Here is a 16,989-nt window from a genome sequence, read left to right on the forward strand (position 1 = left end):
TCTTTTGAAGTGAGGTAAGACAGGATTAATCAGGAACAGTACTGGCGGAGACCTGTGCTCCGAGGAGCACATTTTCAAGTTTTTTATTGTAGTTACAATGTTGAGGAGACAAAACCAAAGAAGTGCAGGCCTGCTCTTGTTTACCAGCATGTTAGATCATGTGCATGGGGCACAAAGTTTGATCTAGTCACGGACCATAAGCATTATTGCATATAGGCTACATAGCCAATCCATACCATGTGCAGGCATAGCCTAGAGTGATGGCCAGCAGCCATATGGATTCAGAGTGGTAGGCCTACATGTACAGACAGTACCTGGCTGGAAAACAGAACATAGCAGACCCAACCAAGTCCCCAGCAAATCTGTTGAGATTTAACGGTTTCTGTAAGGTGAGGAAGACAAAGGATTGGAGGAATTGAACAATATATTCATATAGGCCAAAACGTGAAGTGGGCTGTTATAGTGCCACCATGAGGCAGATTTAAAAAATTTGGGTGGAGGTTTTTCCTTGGCGTACTGTACTGGTAATATGCGTGCAAAGTTTCACGGAAATCAGACACTGTGTTCATGATGTGTGGCATTTTGAGCAGAAATGAATATCAAATATCTAAATATTTAATCAAGCAACTATAAACTATGGGGTGCACACACAAAAGTCTGTCTTATGATAAAATGACCCAAGACATTTTCTTAAGTGTCATAGTTAAATACCCCTTTAACTCCATTGCAATTTCATGATTTAAAAGAATTCTGAAATTATACTTTCACATTAACGTTAAAAGACTTGTTTTCAGGCAATGAAATGTAAAACCATGCATGTTAACTGAAATGTATATGTGCCATTTTATGACAGTAACTACGTGAAATACACTTAGAATACACTAGATTTGACTAAACTTCACTAAAGTCTAAAAATGGTTCCAAACTGTGAAGTATAGACTAACACCCTCCCCCCATACTTTTTATATAGCATAAAATTCATTACAGCGCACTCCTATGAATCAGTGACTACTCATATTTATTTATTTGTGAGTCTTTTTTTATGGTGCACTTTGAATCAGAGTGGAAAGCTCCAGCAATGTGTCGAGGTGTCCTTGATAATTCATCCAAGTAAGGAAGATAAGAAGATAAATACATTTAGTTTTTGTTCAAATCATATTCATTTCAATATTTCATTACATTTGTAGGAAAATGCTCACAGTCATTGAGCAGCTATACAAAGGAAAGGATGAGGTTAACACTGAAAAGAAAAAAAAAAGCCTTGTCCTGTCTTAAACCCTTGCTTTTCTGTACAGTTTTAATTCCAATTGAGTATCTCACTGTTTTCTGTAATACAAAATTAAATAACCAGTGCCAACAAAAGCTCTTTTATGCCGTCTGTATCAAAGTAATTACAAAAATAAAAACCTTTACACTCCAAATGTTTAAAATAAGTGTGTTTCAAACTTTAGAAAGCAACAAGTGGAAACAAGCAAGTCTAGTGTATTGCACCCAGTGCAAGCAAGCCTACAGTATCCCTTCAATAAATTTGTGAAATGTCCTCTATTGCATCCAATACCGCTATTCATACTGTGCAAAGGTAGCAGGGAACTGCAATGTGTACTGTATAGATTGTTGCATAGTCATGCTTGACAATGACATGTACACAATTAACATGCAAAAAGAAAAAGAAATCAGAATAAAAACAAAATGTGCAGAATGTGTACAAAGAACACAAATATAGAAATACCACTAAAAGGAGAGGGAAGACTTAATGTAATATGATCTTTATAGTATAGTATATAACCCATCTTTTAAAGTAGTTGTTTAATTATACGACACAAGATACAAAGGTAATTTTTCATTGTGCTTAAAACATATTTTTTCTTCTTTTGCTTCAGTTAAATGTCAATAGGTTAAACAGGAAGTACATCACAGGGACAAACAGTACAATAATTTGTACAATCAGTCTTGAAAATAGTTTTACAGGAAACAAAGTTCCCAAGTACACACCGAACAGAACATAGACAATACACTGCCAGACAGGGAAATGGGGTTAAGAGTCCTTCACTAAAGACTAGTGAATATTTAGTTAGCGGAAGAACAAGCTCTCAGATCCATCCATAAAGTATACGTGATGCCCCAGTAATGTTTTACAGAGGATAATTGTTTTGGAGAAATAGCCAATAATTCAAAATGTTCCTCTATGTTGCCATTACTTATCCATTAAGGTTGTAACCAGGTATTAAAACTACAGTCTGAGCAGAAAGTAGACCTCGGGCTCTGAGGGAGAGCAGGAGGAGTCTGCAGGCAGTGAATCATCTGTATAGTAATGATCGCCAAAGTGGTCCCCATATCCATAGTGTAATGATGTGCAAGCTCCCTCGGGAAGACCCCTGTCCTCCAGGTGACCCAGGTAGCCCGCTATATAAGAGCCAGTAGAGTGCCTGTTGGCTGGCGGGTTCTGAGAGCCTGGTTTATTCCGTAACACCACCCCGCCAATGTTGGTGGTGCTGTTGATCCCTGCTGCTGCCCGGGGTTTCTGAGCCTCCTGCTGTCTTTCACGGGCACGACTGTTGATGTGACGCACGCGGCTTTGGCTCCTGGAAGACAGGCGACGGGTGAGTGGTGGAGGGGAATCATCAATATCCCTGGACGCAGAGGGAATTACGTCTGAGTTCTGCGGGTGTGGGGGTTTGGCTACCTGGGGAAGCTGGGGGGACAGGGGCCTGTCTTTGTCACTCTCATCCCCCTCCAGGCTCACCAGTTTGCGCAACTGCTCTGTAAGCGAGTCAGCAGACTGTGGATTTTCACCATGACCCAGACCCCCCATCTTCCTCCTGTGGTCCTGCTTGTGGGACGTGATGAAGCTGCGGCTGATTATGTGATATTTGCCCTGGAAATTGCACGATATATCTTCAGAGGTCAAGTCTCCCAGGGACTTGGACTTACAGGCGCTGGTACCTTTGGAGGCAACAGGACCAGGCTGCGGAAGAGCTGTGTATGGGTGTGAATAGGTCTGCAATGGAGCATCAGTGTGAGTCTGTGATTGGTGCTTATTATTCATATGTGAAAACATTTGTGTCTGTGGCTGTGTTTGGGTGTATGTCTGCGTCTGGCTCTGTGTCTGAGCATAGTGAGAAGATGAAGGGGTGAAGCAGCTGTAGTCCACCTGGTTGTACACTGCATCACAGTCAGAATAAGGTGAATACACATTTCTCTCTTTAGATAGACTCGCATGTGAAGCTGATAGGTCAGGGAGACACTCAGAGGAGGATGAGCCATTGTGGAAGCGTTCTGTCCCCTCCTTAATCATCCGTTTGTCCCCTTGTCTGTCCTGGTAGCACCTGGTTGGGGCATGGATGCCATTGTAACTCCTCTGTTGGTTGTAGGACCTGTTAAAGCCTCTGTTGTGGTCAAATGAGTCAGGTTTGTTCTGGGTAGTTGGGTAACTGTTCTGTGGAAATGCACTGGATTTGGTGGGTCTGGAGCTGGGAGGTCTGTGAAACAGAGACTGGTGGGAGCCAGATGGGAGCTGGTGGTGATTGGTAGCACTTTGTGAATGTTGTACATGAGAAGCGTGTGATATGTGCTGATGTTGAATAGCATGGCATGATGAAGGGGGATTTTGCAGTGAGCAGTTAGAAGTGGATTCATTCCTCTGGTAAATGGCATGCCGTTTGGTTGGGCTTGTGATTCCTCCCCACATGCCATCATGCTGTGCTGAGGTCAGCATCATCTCCAGTGGATCCTCATCTACGTTTATCTCCACTTCCATCAAGCCACCTTCTGCTGTATTATGGTAAAAGTGGGAATGATCATTGTCTACAGAAGGGGCCATATATGTCCTTGATGTCCCCCACTCCAGTTCAGATATCATTCCCGGAGGATCACATACCTCCTCATACACGCTCTCCTCTGCCTCCTCACCCCTCCGTGTTTGAACATTATGCCAGGCCTGAGTAGCATCTGTCTCCAAACGCTGATGGACCTTTGCTGGGGAGGACCCCAAGCTACTTGAGGACACAATCCCTGTGGAGAGTGCTTGAAGACAGATTGTCTGCTGCTGCAGCTTATACGCAGTTGTAGGTGAGAGCACCTCCTCGTCCAGAATGGTGTAGACATCCTCTTGCTCTGCAGTCTCTGGGCTGGAAAAGAGTGGCGGGACAGACTGATCAGCCCGGGGAGTCTTCCGTGGTGAAATGAGCTCATGATCTGTATAGTTGGTCTTTTGTGCTGCTTTTTGAGGACTGACATGCCCTTCCATTGTTCCTGGAGGATTGGGTGTTTTGCTAGTCTTGAGAGGAGACATGAAATCTTGCAGTGTCTTCTGTGGGATGGTAGACTTGAAGTTTGGCTGGTTTGGGGTGCCAGCAATTTGAGTGGAGTAATGGGAGGGGGCACCGAGGACATGTTGGTCAATGTTCAGATCGCCATTCGATAATGTGGAATGATCATTCTGATCAACAGTGATATCAAATTGCCCAATTAGAGCAGAGATGGAGCCATGGGTATAATTTTCATTGCCCAGGGAAACAGCATCAATTAGTCTGGAGATGGTGCTGTCCTGTAAGGACCTTGGGATCTTCAGATCAGAGTGATCCATGTTGATAGGCGAGAGAGGTGCCACAAAACCTGGGGCAGAAGAGGAAGACGAGGAGATGGAAGGTGCAACAGTGAAAGTTGTGCTGTTCGATGATGTCTCTGGTTTATTTAGACCCCTGTGGGTGTTCTCAGGGGGTACGCTGACAGGATGCGTCTGTGTGCCTGTGGAATTGATCTGTGCTTTGCAGTTTCCATTTACTGTGACCTGTGATTGGCTTTTGGGGTAGTCGTTGACACGTCTTGCATCTCCTCCACCAATAACCAGATACGACGTTTCATCTGATTGGTCGGGCTCTTTTTTTCTATTGCTGTATTTCTTCAAAGGGGTGGAGACTCTGGGTTCAAGGCATGCTGATGATTCAATGAGGAGATCCACAGAGGAAGACCTAGGCCGGTCAAACGTACCTATAACGACAAAAAAGAAGAAAAAAAAGATTTGACAAATGTAGCCATGCATTTTACCATGAAATGTCGAACACCAAGCCAACCAACAATTAACTGACACGTTCAGTCCAGCCAACACAAACCATTAGCAATAAACAGACAAATGGAATGTACCACCATGTAAAACTAAAAAAGGGAGAATCACAAATGAGGCAACAGAAGGAAACATCCATATTCTGGATAATCCGTTTAGGGAAGAGATGGTCAAATGGGATCAAATCACAATAGCAGTACTCTCAGAGCACTGTACAACAAAATAACTTGGGTGACACAACACTGGTAACACTGGTTTCTGAATGAGGCAACCTTTGCACAATATGCATTTTAGATTACCTGCTGGGATATCCTAGTCAGTTCTCTATTATAAAGAAGCACAACAGAGTGAAGAAGGGACAGAAAAGTCGAGTTAAAGTATGAGGTAAAAAATAGCATGCAGCCTGTCAGGTCACATAAAGCTTTTTAGAGAAGGTTAGGTAAGAAAAAGTAGCTGAGGTACTAAATATAACAATTGAACATTTCATGTTAGTTAAAGTGCAAAACAGTTCATGGCAAAAATCAAACAAAGACATTTAAATTAAAATAATTAGAAATTGAAACAAGCACAGTTAGTTTGTTTGTTGAGTTTGCATTGGGGGAATTTATACACAAACTTACGATTATTTATTTATCTTTAATCTTTATCTTAAACAGATCCTTTCCCGTCTGATTTGCATGGCTGTTGCTTCAGTGTTTATCTAAGTTTTCACAGGACCAGAGTGTATTACCCACCAATGACACTGTCCAAATCATGCTGCTCCTTGTCAGGGGAACAGAGCGAAAGCTGCCCTTGCAGCAGCCTTTCCAGGGGCATAGAGATAGGTCTATGGCTAAGGGGGGGTCGGGCCAGGGTACGCTTTTCCACTGCTCCCTCTTTCACTCCCTCTCCTCTAGCCTCCACGGCTGTGCTGATCTTAACATCTGACATGGAAGCGAGTGACTCTGCTAGGGCCATTTTGGTTTTCTTGCGTCCCTTGGCTGGGGCGCTGGCTGTGCGGCGCAGGAGATGGTCACTGATAGAGCGTTTTCTTAGCATAGCACCAGAGCTGGTGTCCACAGAGGACTTAGAGGAACGGTTAAACAACCCTCTGAAACCACGCAGCTGATGTCCCTGAGAGCAGGAAGAAGAGCGGGGAAAAGATGATGTCAGAAAGGAATAATAATTATGCTACGCAAAAATATATTCCACATACAGTATCATGCACATTTGCACAACTGAGATCAAATAGATGTAACTTGAACATTAATACATTTATACATGAACGCACTGCACTAGTGTTCACTGTTCATCTTAATTCAAGCAACAAGAATGCAATGTTTTAGCTAGCCTATAGATGGCGCCATTTTACTTCCAAATCACCACACAAAAGCAATCAGTATTAAGGCATTATACATTATGCATGCATGTTTGACAAGCATCAACAAAAATCAAATAATAACAACCAAAAAAACGTATTTATTGCAGGTAGTGCATATGCATGTATGGCTCCTCCAAATAAGTTCAAACAAGCAGCAGATATTCGAGCAAAGTGGATGGCATATGTAGATGGTTTAATATCATGCAAAAATGATATAACACAAAACATATTTTTCATGCATTCAGGTGCCATGTCAGACCACACATAGACCCTACAAGGATCAGGATACCTTATTAGATCCTAGAAAGTGCATTATTGTAAAGCTGGGATTCAGGACTAGAGGGCTCCACTAGAAAGACAAAGGGTCAAAAAAGCTTAGCTTTAAATGAAGCAAGAGAAAAAAATCATATTATGTGACATGTTGTTTTGACAACTTTTCGGTGTGTCTCCAGATTGTACTTTCAATTGTGAAAAGAGATTCAGAGAGGGTATAACCCCTCTCTGAATCTCCTAACCTTAAGGATAAAAAAAATAAGTTGTAAACATTACATTACACAACACCCACCTTTCCATAGATGTCTTGCACTGTTACATGCACAAAGATAGAAGCCTCAGTCAAGCCCTCCAAGTAAACATGCCTGTAACCTGTTGTCAGAGATGAGGAGAAAAGGCGAGACGGAGAGACGAAGAATATGACAGAGTGAGATAACCAGATCAAACAGAGATATCAGAGGTCGTATGTTGGCCATGTCAAGCTGCATTTGCCCACAGACAGGGCTTCGAAACAGCTGGTTATGTTGACAAGAATATATAGTAATATAATATAACTGTTAAGTGCCATGGGGGATATCATATGAGTCAGTATGTTTGTGCGTGTACGTCTGTCTGCAGTAGCATGTCCACAATGATTCTAATGGACAGTGACAACACCTCGGGCCCCTTATGCATACACACTCAAACGTCTATACAACTGAATGCACAAAAGTGAAATGCTGCACAGACCAGGCATAAGGCTGCTGAGGGCAACAGTCCGTTGGCCAACAAAGTCTCGTCCAATAGGGTCGTGGTCCCAGACGAGAAAACGCACCAGAGCGACCTCAGCCATGTGGAGTGTGAAGGATAAGGTCTCCTCCCACACTGGGTTAAAACCTAGGGGACGCACAGACACGCACATTGATTCAGAAGCAGAATTATTGTTATTGCCAGGTATGTTTGCACAATCAAGACATTTGTCTCAGTGAGGTTGGTGCATTACACTATGATAATGTAACTGTTAACAATAAAAATGTACAAGTAATTTAGAAATATCTTCTCATTATAGCTGGAAACTATATACAATATACAATTACATTATAGACTATAGAGATTGATATCAACAACATGAGTAGAATAAATACATATTGATTAATGTTCTTGTTGAAACAAGTGTACACAGAGGGTACAAGTAGCAAATGTTTTTCAGTTTGCAGCTCACAGTATACATTCTTCAGGCAAGCAAATATATACTGTATAGTATAGATATATATAGTATTAGAGTTTACTGAAGAGTGTGTTCCATCAACTACTTATAATATGCTGAGACATACAGAAAAATGAAAAATGTAGCATTAAAAGTAAAACCCAGTGGTTATCAAGCAAATAGCCTCCTGGGTATTCCAACAGTAATCAAGGAATATATAACGTTTTTGTGTTGTCCTTTTAGCCTGTGTGTGGCTGTGCGTGTGTGTTCATGTGCATGCATGTGTGTATGTGTCTTACCATTATCATCCACAACCCGTGTTTGTTCTTTGCAGCAATCGACAGGCAGGCCAATGATCTCCACCTCAACAAAGGGGTCAATAATCTGACGGAGAGAGACAAACAAAATCATTAAATGCAGCACAATTCTGCAATTATATTGTAAAAATGATTAAAAAACTACCTTGCCAAAGAAACTTAAGTAGCTTACTTTAAATCCCTGCATGTGGTTATCTGTGCATGTACTGTACTATTAGGGCTGTCACGATTACTAATTTAAGTTGACGTTTAATTGCGATTAACAATTTAATTGTGTGTTTGGCATTGAACACTGGAACATATGAAGCCTTTTAGGCTTCGTAATAATATGACAGATATGACAAATAACATAAATACACAAAGAAATTATTGACATATTTAATCATTTTATACATGTAAAAAAAGTAAATAGCTGATCTACAAGCTTACCACGCTGTTGTTGTAAGGTTGTAGATCTGCTATTTCTGCCTTTTTTATATTTGAAAATGTGTGAACATTTTTCAACATGGAAACGATTATGACGATTATGCAAAAATAATTGCGATTATCTCAAATAATTGCAATTAGACGATTATATAATAATTGTGACAGGCCTATGTACTATACAAAGGCTGTTGTCTGTGTGCCTGAGTGTGCACATGTGTTTGAGTAAACATGTACCTCTCCACGATCCCCAAGCATGGAATCTGGTGGTTTGGGCAGCTGCTGTCCACTAATGATCTTGAGAATGAGCTGTTTCTTTGGGCAGGCTGGAAGCGGGTCATCAGAGAATGGATTGAATGAACCTGGAGGAGGTATCAGACTTTAGAGCAGGACAGATGGTGTTTGACAATGTGGTGATGTGTATGTACATGCACAGGTATGATTCACTACCTTTGCACATGGGCGGGGGTTTGAGGACATAGCCACTACCTCCGTTTACCATGAACTTAGCTCTGTTGAGTTGCATCATCCTGCCCTCTGTCTGGTAATTCAGAGAAACTGAACAAATACAGAGAAAAAGACAGAAAGACATGAGATGTTTATTTGGCCACATAAACCGTCATCATTATGAATCATAATTGTATCTAGATATTCTAGACATTAGAATATTAGTGACTTTATTATATATCTGTCTGAATCTCAATACATCACAGAATAGCACAATTCATATCTTATATTGAGCATTAGGCTTTATATTCATCGTTATTTACTTTCAACCAGGCTTTTTTGGGGGGGGGCATGTCACTCATGACAGGCAAAAGTGAAAAAGAATTGGGAAAAAGGAACGTAATTTATATAAAATAATGTAGATCTGCAATGTTTTCTGTGCGACACCGTTGTATGGCAAAGTATAAAATACGGCTTAAGTGGTTGAGATTTACTGTGCGCCCTGAAAGCGGAGACCAAATATAAATAATGAATAAGAAAGGAATAGGTGAGCGAGAGAACAGAAAAAACAGATGGGTTTGATCAAGAACAGCTGTTACAGAGACGTCCAATTCAGGAGGATTTATTAGAGAAAGGAATTGGTTTATAGCATTGTCTCAACTAGTTGTTTATTCATTGCAACTTTTATTAGTTCCTACTCCTTTATGCCTTTAAGTCTCAGCAATATGAAGATATATGATCTTATTAACTTTTGAATTTAACTGAAATGGATTTGAGACACGCACACAGCACAGAGACGGAGAGACTGAGACAGAACGAAAATGAGAGGTGGAGGCTTGTGGATGCGAATCAAAAGAAAAAAAGAAACATCTGTGAAAAGTAAACCACATTACGGACATGATTTTGCATTTCATTAGGTTTGTTAAATTCCACTAAATTTATCCCCAGATTCATCCCATCGTCAACATATCCATTTACATTTCTCCAAATTTCTATCCTACAAACCAATAGACTGACAGACACACAACTATATACACACACACAGGCAAAGAAACACCGATTACTTTAGCATACTTAAATAATAAATAATGTTATAAAGAACAAAGCCACTGGAGCAACTTCATTTAATTTTTGAATTTAAGCCTTTTATTAAAGGTGCAAAGACAATGTTTCGATGTCAGTGGTACATCTATATCAGGTCATGTCCCGAGTTGCTCCAGTGCCTTCGTTTATTGCTGCTGTGTCCTGTTCCAGTGACCTGCCTAAAAGGAGGATTCAGGACTAGCCTTTTTCTTACCTTTATCTGATGTTATTATATCCTAGAACGAGTGGTACAGTAGAACATTTTCATAGCTCCATCCCGAGTCCACTGCAGCTAAAAACGTCAAATTACTTTTTATGTTGATATCTGACGTTCATAATGACAGAAACCTCATCACAGTGTTTTTGTCCCAAATGGGCCGCCGTAGTGTTTACAAGCGGACTTGGATGAAATCACGGGTGAAATCTCGTCTTGCGAGACTTCCGGAGGGGCGCATCTAACACAAACACTGTGGAGGGTTTTCTGTATTCTGTTTTCTGAATTTTTGAGCGATACAAATATGTAATGCGTAGCGCAAGGACCATCTTTCACGTTTTTAGCTGCGGTGGACTCGGGATGGAGTTTCTACTGTACCACTCCTAGGATATAATAACATCAGATAAAGGTAAGAAAAAGGCTAGTTCGGAATTCTCCTTTAACCTGGTGCAGTGGAACTCCCTTTCTTCACATTATTTTATCTTTGTACAGAGGACTGAGCAAAGACAATGGCACACACGTGTGTGTGATGTGACATGTGCACAACTGAACACTGACGCTGGTATGTCACCGCAGATAAAACATGACTGACATAAAATGACAGCCGACGAAGGTCAATGACAGACGAGGTCTACTGTATGTGCCGGGAATGGGGTTCGAGTCTTAGAATGACAGACAGCCGTCTCACCCAGTTGGGAGCCCACGTTCCAGTAGAACTGGGGGTTGAAGTTGGACGAGTCAATGCGATAGGCTGACGGGTAGATCCGTGACAGCCGTCTCTCATTGAACGCCAGGAACTCTTCAGCCCTGTGATGGACCAGTGACTGAGCTCTGGTCTCGCTGAATGACAGGACGTCACATGGAGTACCTGTATGAAACAATGGCATGGCAGACAGAGGTCATGGAGGTCAATGTGTGTAGGGATGACATAGTTATCCTACTATAATTCTAGTAACCTCACGGACGGTGGTAGCTGTCTTGTGTCTTGGGTCGACTCTTGATCAAACTGCGCATGCGTTGTTGCCAGGTTTCGCGAGAGAAACAAGCAGCAAGGTCTATGAAAACAAGGCCAAACCAAACGACCCCTACAAGCAACAAGCTTTCACCTTCACACATATACCTTGCCTCTTGGAAAACAGCCGATCTACAAGCTCACAACGCGTCCCCACGACACCCACCTGCACTTTCACAACCAACGCCAAAACACAATACCACCAATATTGCCCCTAAACCGCTTACAGTAGGCCGACATGGCAACACCGACGCTGCACCATAGACCGCGCCCACTCTCTGAGTACAATTCTTACTGTGGAAAGTAAACACACCAGACTTTTTTCGCACACACGCACACACGATGCACATACGCACACGCGCACTTTTAGACCCAGTCCTATTTTAAAAGTCTGCGTATGTGCGACTCGCGTATCCGCGCGCCTGGTGTAGCCGCTATCATTGATAATCACTTGGATCTAAACAAACGCGCTGTACGCACACGCTCGCTTTGAAAAGCCTGGTGTCGATCGGCCGTTACGGATCTGTGTGTGTGTGTGTGTGTGTGTGTGTGTGTGTGTGTTTGCGACGGGACCCGGGGCGGGCGAGTAACATGCCTACGCCATTCTCCGTGCTGTGTGTGTGGATGGGGGGGAGGGGTCCCTGGCATATCTTTTCAAATGGGGGTCCGCGGGCTAACAAGTGTCAATTTGGGGGTCCTTGACATAAAAACGTTTGAGAACCACTGCACTACACAGTACAAACTCACTTTCAATCCCTGATAAACTGTCTGTTCTCGGTGCATAAGCCAAACTGCACACTTTGGGTGCTCATATTCCCCTACGGTTATGGTCTAGTTTGAACTAATCGATTTAGTTGAATATAAACAAATAATCGCTAATCTATAAAATGATATGACTACATGATACATCATGTCATCAGCTCAAAACAGTCGCATTGTGTTGCGTTGTGAGCTTGTAGGTCAGCTTCAGGCCCTCATGTTTTAAATGTTTTGTTTCAGTTTCTTAGATGTTTTTAGTGGTGTGATGATTCTTTTTTATGCATTTGATTATTGTAGCACTTTGGGATTTTCACAAATGTAAAGTGCATTATAAATAAAATCCATTATCCTCCTATAATTTCACAAAGCTCTGTGAGGGTGGTGTGAGGCGGTGAGCCCAAATCTCTTCTGCCCGGTTCTCCTCAGTGGCTGGAGCAATTGATCTGAATTTGCACACAGCCATTGACCATTACCATGTGCACGGAACAGCGAAGCCCGTTTTTCGCTTTCCCCAACTGTCAGCTGTTTATTAGCGTTTTTATGTAAAAGAATGTCGCCATGGTTATGGCTGCCCAGCTGTGGGATGGCCCCGCGAGCTATAGGATGAATGATCAAACTGCGCATGCGTCGAATCCATAGACCCACTGTGTTACACTGTTGCCGTCTGCCACAAGCACACACAGAGGACGTGCTTAAACCAACGTGTGTGTGTGTGTGTGTGTGTGTGTGTGTGTGTGTGTGTGTGTGTGTGTGTGTGTGTGTGTGTGTGTGTGTGTGTGTGTGTGTGTGTGTGTGTGTGTGTGTGTGTGTGTGTCACGCGTGGGTCTGGCCGCGCGTGTGTGTGTGGGTTCGCGTGTGTCACCGGTTATGGAATAGTTATTATAATTATTATTACTGCCCTATAATCTGGTCATCAGCAACAAAATCTGAGTAGAAAAGGTTAGTTTGGTAAAAAATAAAGCGGCTCATCTGGCACTAGGCTGTACATACAGGACAAGTATTAGTCTTTGTGTCTTCTAATGCTACTGTGGAACATCATTAGCACCAATACACCGTCCAGCTTAGCTCACCAGTTACATATGGCTTCCAAACATGGCTACAGCACTAGAGGAGCAGCTTCTGGCAACATAGTACTCTCAGCGCCATGAATACATTTAAAATAAATAAATAAATATATATATATATATATATATATATATATATATATATATATATATATATATATATATATATATATATATATATATATGTATAGGTCAATAGCACTGTGGAATTGTCTGCCCAAACATATCTTATCTACAGTCCATAACAAACACACAAAAAAAATACATCAACAGATATCGTGCCAAGTAATCATCATTTATGTATTTGTTTAATTTACCTGGACCTTTTATTTGTTTTATAATGTTAATTTGTCTTTTTGTATTCTTTTTTGAATGTTTTTATACTTTAACATGTATTTTTAATTGCATGTCTGTATTGTATTTGCTTTGTTCAAGACCCCAGGAAGACTGAAAAAATAAAAATAAAGGATGCACATGTTCAGTACACGCTTGTTTCATACCTTCATTTAGAGACTCCTGTGAGGCCACAGAGTTGGTGAATACTACCAGCTCTGACAGATCTCTACTCAGTTTCATTGTCCTCCTCTTCCGTCCACCCCTGACAGAATTAAGACAGCACAGGGTTAGCATGCATTGTAGAACACCTTAAGAAACACATAGACACCAGGAATGTACACAGTAAAATCCTCAGTGTTCATTTCAGTCCATGTGGTTACATTTGTACACTCACATAAAGAAACCGCACACTCGCATTGTAAAAAGAGAAATGTAATGTACTATCTAGGTCCTACAGTACAGTACATTACATACTGTATATACTGTCGATAGACAGCTGAGGGAAAAGGTATTAGCACAAATTTAAACCCATCCACGCACGCACGCACGCACACACACACGGGGAGTTGTCCATCAACGTGGCAGCTTAGAAATAGCAGGAAAGAGCATCAAAGGGAAACGTCTTAATACGGAGAAGAATGGATGCTGTGCACGCGCGTACACGCACGCACAGGCACGCACGCACGCACGCACGCACGCACGCACGCACGCACGCACGCACGCACGCACGCACGCACACACACACACACACACACACACACACACACACACACACACACACACACACACACACACACACACACACACACACACACACACACACACACACACACACACAGAACATAAAGAAAAGCACAGCTATTTTCCCACAGCTCACAGAAACACACACCCACAGATGCACACGTCAAGTGAGAAGGTGACAGAGAAAAGGAAAGAATAAAACTAATAGTGAAACTTAATTGAAATCTGACTGTGCACAGTGCACCTTCAGGCCCTTTGACTGACACTTTCAGTAGCCTCGTTCCCAGCCTTTACTCATCTGCGAAGAGAAAAGCCTGGTCACGACCTAATGCAGAGAGTGTCTATAGGGGGTCTGCGAACAAATGCATCAGACCCAAAAGTGGATTTATTCACTTCCGGTTTTGAAAATTGCCCAAAATGCTCCGAAACAAATAATAATATAATGCTCAGTTTTTGCCTCAGACCACCAGAAGTGGGTGAAACAAGCACTTGAAACCATTTGAATAATTGTTTATATATAAATAATAAAAAAAAAAATCAAACATTGTTTTAGATGCTAATTTTTTCTTTAAATTTTTCGTCTTTTTTTTTCTTTTTTAGGTTTCGGTTTATTTTTTATTGATTTTTTAATTATTTTTTTGCTGCTTTTTTTTTTATATTCCACCAAAATGGCCCACCCAAAAACCTGTTAATAGCACCATTCAGGCCATTTGGAGTCGATTGGTGGTACTTTGTAGTGACACTATTTTGAGTCTCCAGCCAGCTGCAGGCACACTTACATTTTCTTAGGAAATTTGTTTCTAGTTAATGTATACATCAAAACGTGCGGAACGACCGGCCCAACCAAGCTATTACTTTTCTTGCTGTTTTGCGTTACCACGGCGACGTAAATAGGCAAAACTACGTAACCACGCCCCCTTTTTGGCCCCCATCGAAACCCATGTTAAAAAAAGTGCCCGAAACGCTCCGAAACTTTGCCTACCCCCCCTAAGTGGGGGTCTGCAAATAAATACATCGGACTCCGTTTTTTTCTAGAATAAGCTAGATGAATTTGAAAAAAACACTTCTTCCAAGACTTAGGCTACATTATTTTACACAACAATGTGAAAATATTGCTGACGGTTTTAATAGTACAAAAATTATTGCACAGCGATGCTACGATTGCACAGCGATGATGATGTTGGTAAGCCTCATGTTTCCTGTCTAGATTTAAACGGCACCAACAACAACTTCAGCGTTCCACCCAGACCTCCGCCCAACCCTCACCCCCCCGTGGCGGCAGCTGGTAAGGAGAGAGACCTCTCTCACATCCTGCACATCCTGTCCCTGGTAACCTACTGCCTGGTGTTTGCGGTGGGCAGCGTGGGCAACGCCCTGGTGGTCTACGTGACCGGCTGCAGGATGAAGAGAACCGCCAACGCCATCTGGTTTCTCAACCTCGCCCTCGCCGACTTCCTCTTCACCGTCTCCCTGGTTTTCACCATCGTCTCTCACTCGCACAATTACTCCTGGCCGTTCGGGGGCTTCATGTGCAAGCTGTGCAGCCTGGTGGGCGTGGTCAACATGTTCGCCAGCGTGTTCCTGCTGACCGCCATCAGCCTGGACCGCTGCCTGTCCACCTGGGTCGTGGTGTGGGTGCAAAACAAGCGCACCCCTCGCAAAGCTCAGGTCATGTGTGCCCTCATCTGGTTGGCCGCTCTGGCCTGCAGCGTGCCTTACGGCGTTGCACGGGAGGTCGTTTTGTTTCAAACCGTACCGAGATGCACGTACGCTCACTCAAAGTCAGGCTGGTATTGGAGCCTGACCGTTTTCCGTCTCACCGCCGGCTTCGCCGTGCCCTTCCTGCTCATAACTGCCTCCTACGTGGCCATCGGGGTTCGCGCCGGGCGTCTGCAAGGAGGAAGGAAGCGGCGGTCGCTCCGCATCATCGTAAGCATCATCCTGGCCTTCTTCCTGTGCTGGCTGCCTTTCCACGTCTTTCAGTTCATAACGAAAAAACATCACATGGATGCACCTGGGACGTATCATCAGTGTTGTAGCCTGGGGTCATAGGATGTTTCGGGTCTCGCAACATACACCCTCGTCCAGGTGACCCAGCCAGGGTTGATCAAGCCCCAACTTACGTCCCAGGTAGCTACCCACGGTCAGTCCTAAATAGGGAAGGACAGGGCCACTCAATACGCTTGTCCGAAACTACTCTGCCAGGAATGGGGGAGAGGAATTGCTAGTACGTGGAGGGGCTAGGCTCTGTGGATGGCCTCCTGGCCGGGCTCCTCCTCCGTCTCACCAGGTCCAGGACCTGAGCGTTGCACCAGACTCCCCCGCTCCAAACATTTCATTCTGGTGTGATGGTGTCTTGGCCCGTGGTGGTACTGCAGGCTCCCTTAGCGGCTTGCTTGAATGGCCCTCCTAAAGGCCTCACCGTGGATTCATTGAAGTTAGCACAAAGCCGCCTGCCGGTATGGTTCCGATGCTTACAATCGGCATTCCGCTGTCGGTGAACCTGGCCTATCTGAACAGCTGCCTGAACCCTATCCTCTACGTCTTCATGTGTGACGAGTTCCAGAAGAAGCTGCGTCTGTCCCTGTGTCACGTCCTGGAGAGTGCTACACGATCACCTCCACATGCTCCCACACGATCCCTATCACTGCAGCTGACCAAGACCAGCCGAAAGTCTGATTCCACTGAGAGGAAGGACACTGTCACCTTCCC

At 43.2% G+C, this 16,989-nt stretch overlaps 2 protein-coding genes across 2 annotated transcripts in view; one reads left to right on the top strand and one right to left on the bottom strand.

Annotated features, from left to right (window-relative positions):
* Positions 1-2,230: 2,230 nt before the first annotated feature.
* Positions 2,231-16,989, bottom strand: part of plch1 (phospholipase C, eta 1) — a gene marked incomplete at both ends in the record, with an annotated part of 66,758 nt that continues 51,999 nt past the window's right edge. The window contains 10 exons of the mRNA XM_084064673.1: positions 2,231-4,989; positions 5,797-6,175; positions 6,712-6,771; positions 6,988-7,067; positions 7,425-7,571; positions 8,181-8,265; positions 8,859-8,983; positions 9,072-9,179; positions 11,054-11,233; positions 13,701-13,798. Of these exons, the coding sequence (XP_083920799.1) occupies positions 2,231-4,989; positions 5,797-6,175; positions 6,712-6,771; positions 6,988-7,067; positions 7,425-7,571; positions 8,181-8,265; positions 8,859-8,983; positions 9,072-9,179; positions 11,054-11,233; positions 13,701-13,798 (4,021 nt within the window). The remainder of the gene's footprint in view (positions 4,990-5,796; positions 6,176-6,711; positions 6,772-6,987; positions 7,068-7,424; positions 7,572-8,180; positions 8,266-8,858; positions 8,984-9,071; positions 9,180-11,053; positions 11,234-13,700; positions 13,799-16,989) is intronic.
* LOC311050048 (C5a anaphylatoxin chemotactic receptor 1-like) lies at positions 15,430-16,329 on the top strand (the record flags this gene model as incomplete). The annotated part of the gene is made up of 1 exon (XM_084064014.1): positions 15,430-16,329. The coding sequence occupies one exon, from the start codon at positions 15,430-15,432 to the stop codon at positions 16,327-16,329; it is 900 nt and encodes a 299-aa protein (XP_083920140.1).

This window comes from Gymnoscopelus microlampas, assembly GCF_963454915.1.
Source record: "Gymnoscopelus microlampas genome assembly, chromosome: 8".
In the NCBI taxonomy this organism is placed as follows: domain Eukaryota; kingdom Metazoa; phylum Chordata; class Actinopteri; order Myctophiformes; family Myctophidae; genus Gymnoscopelus; species Gymnoscopelus microlampas.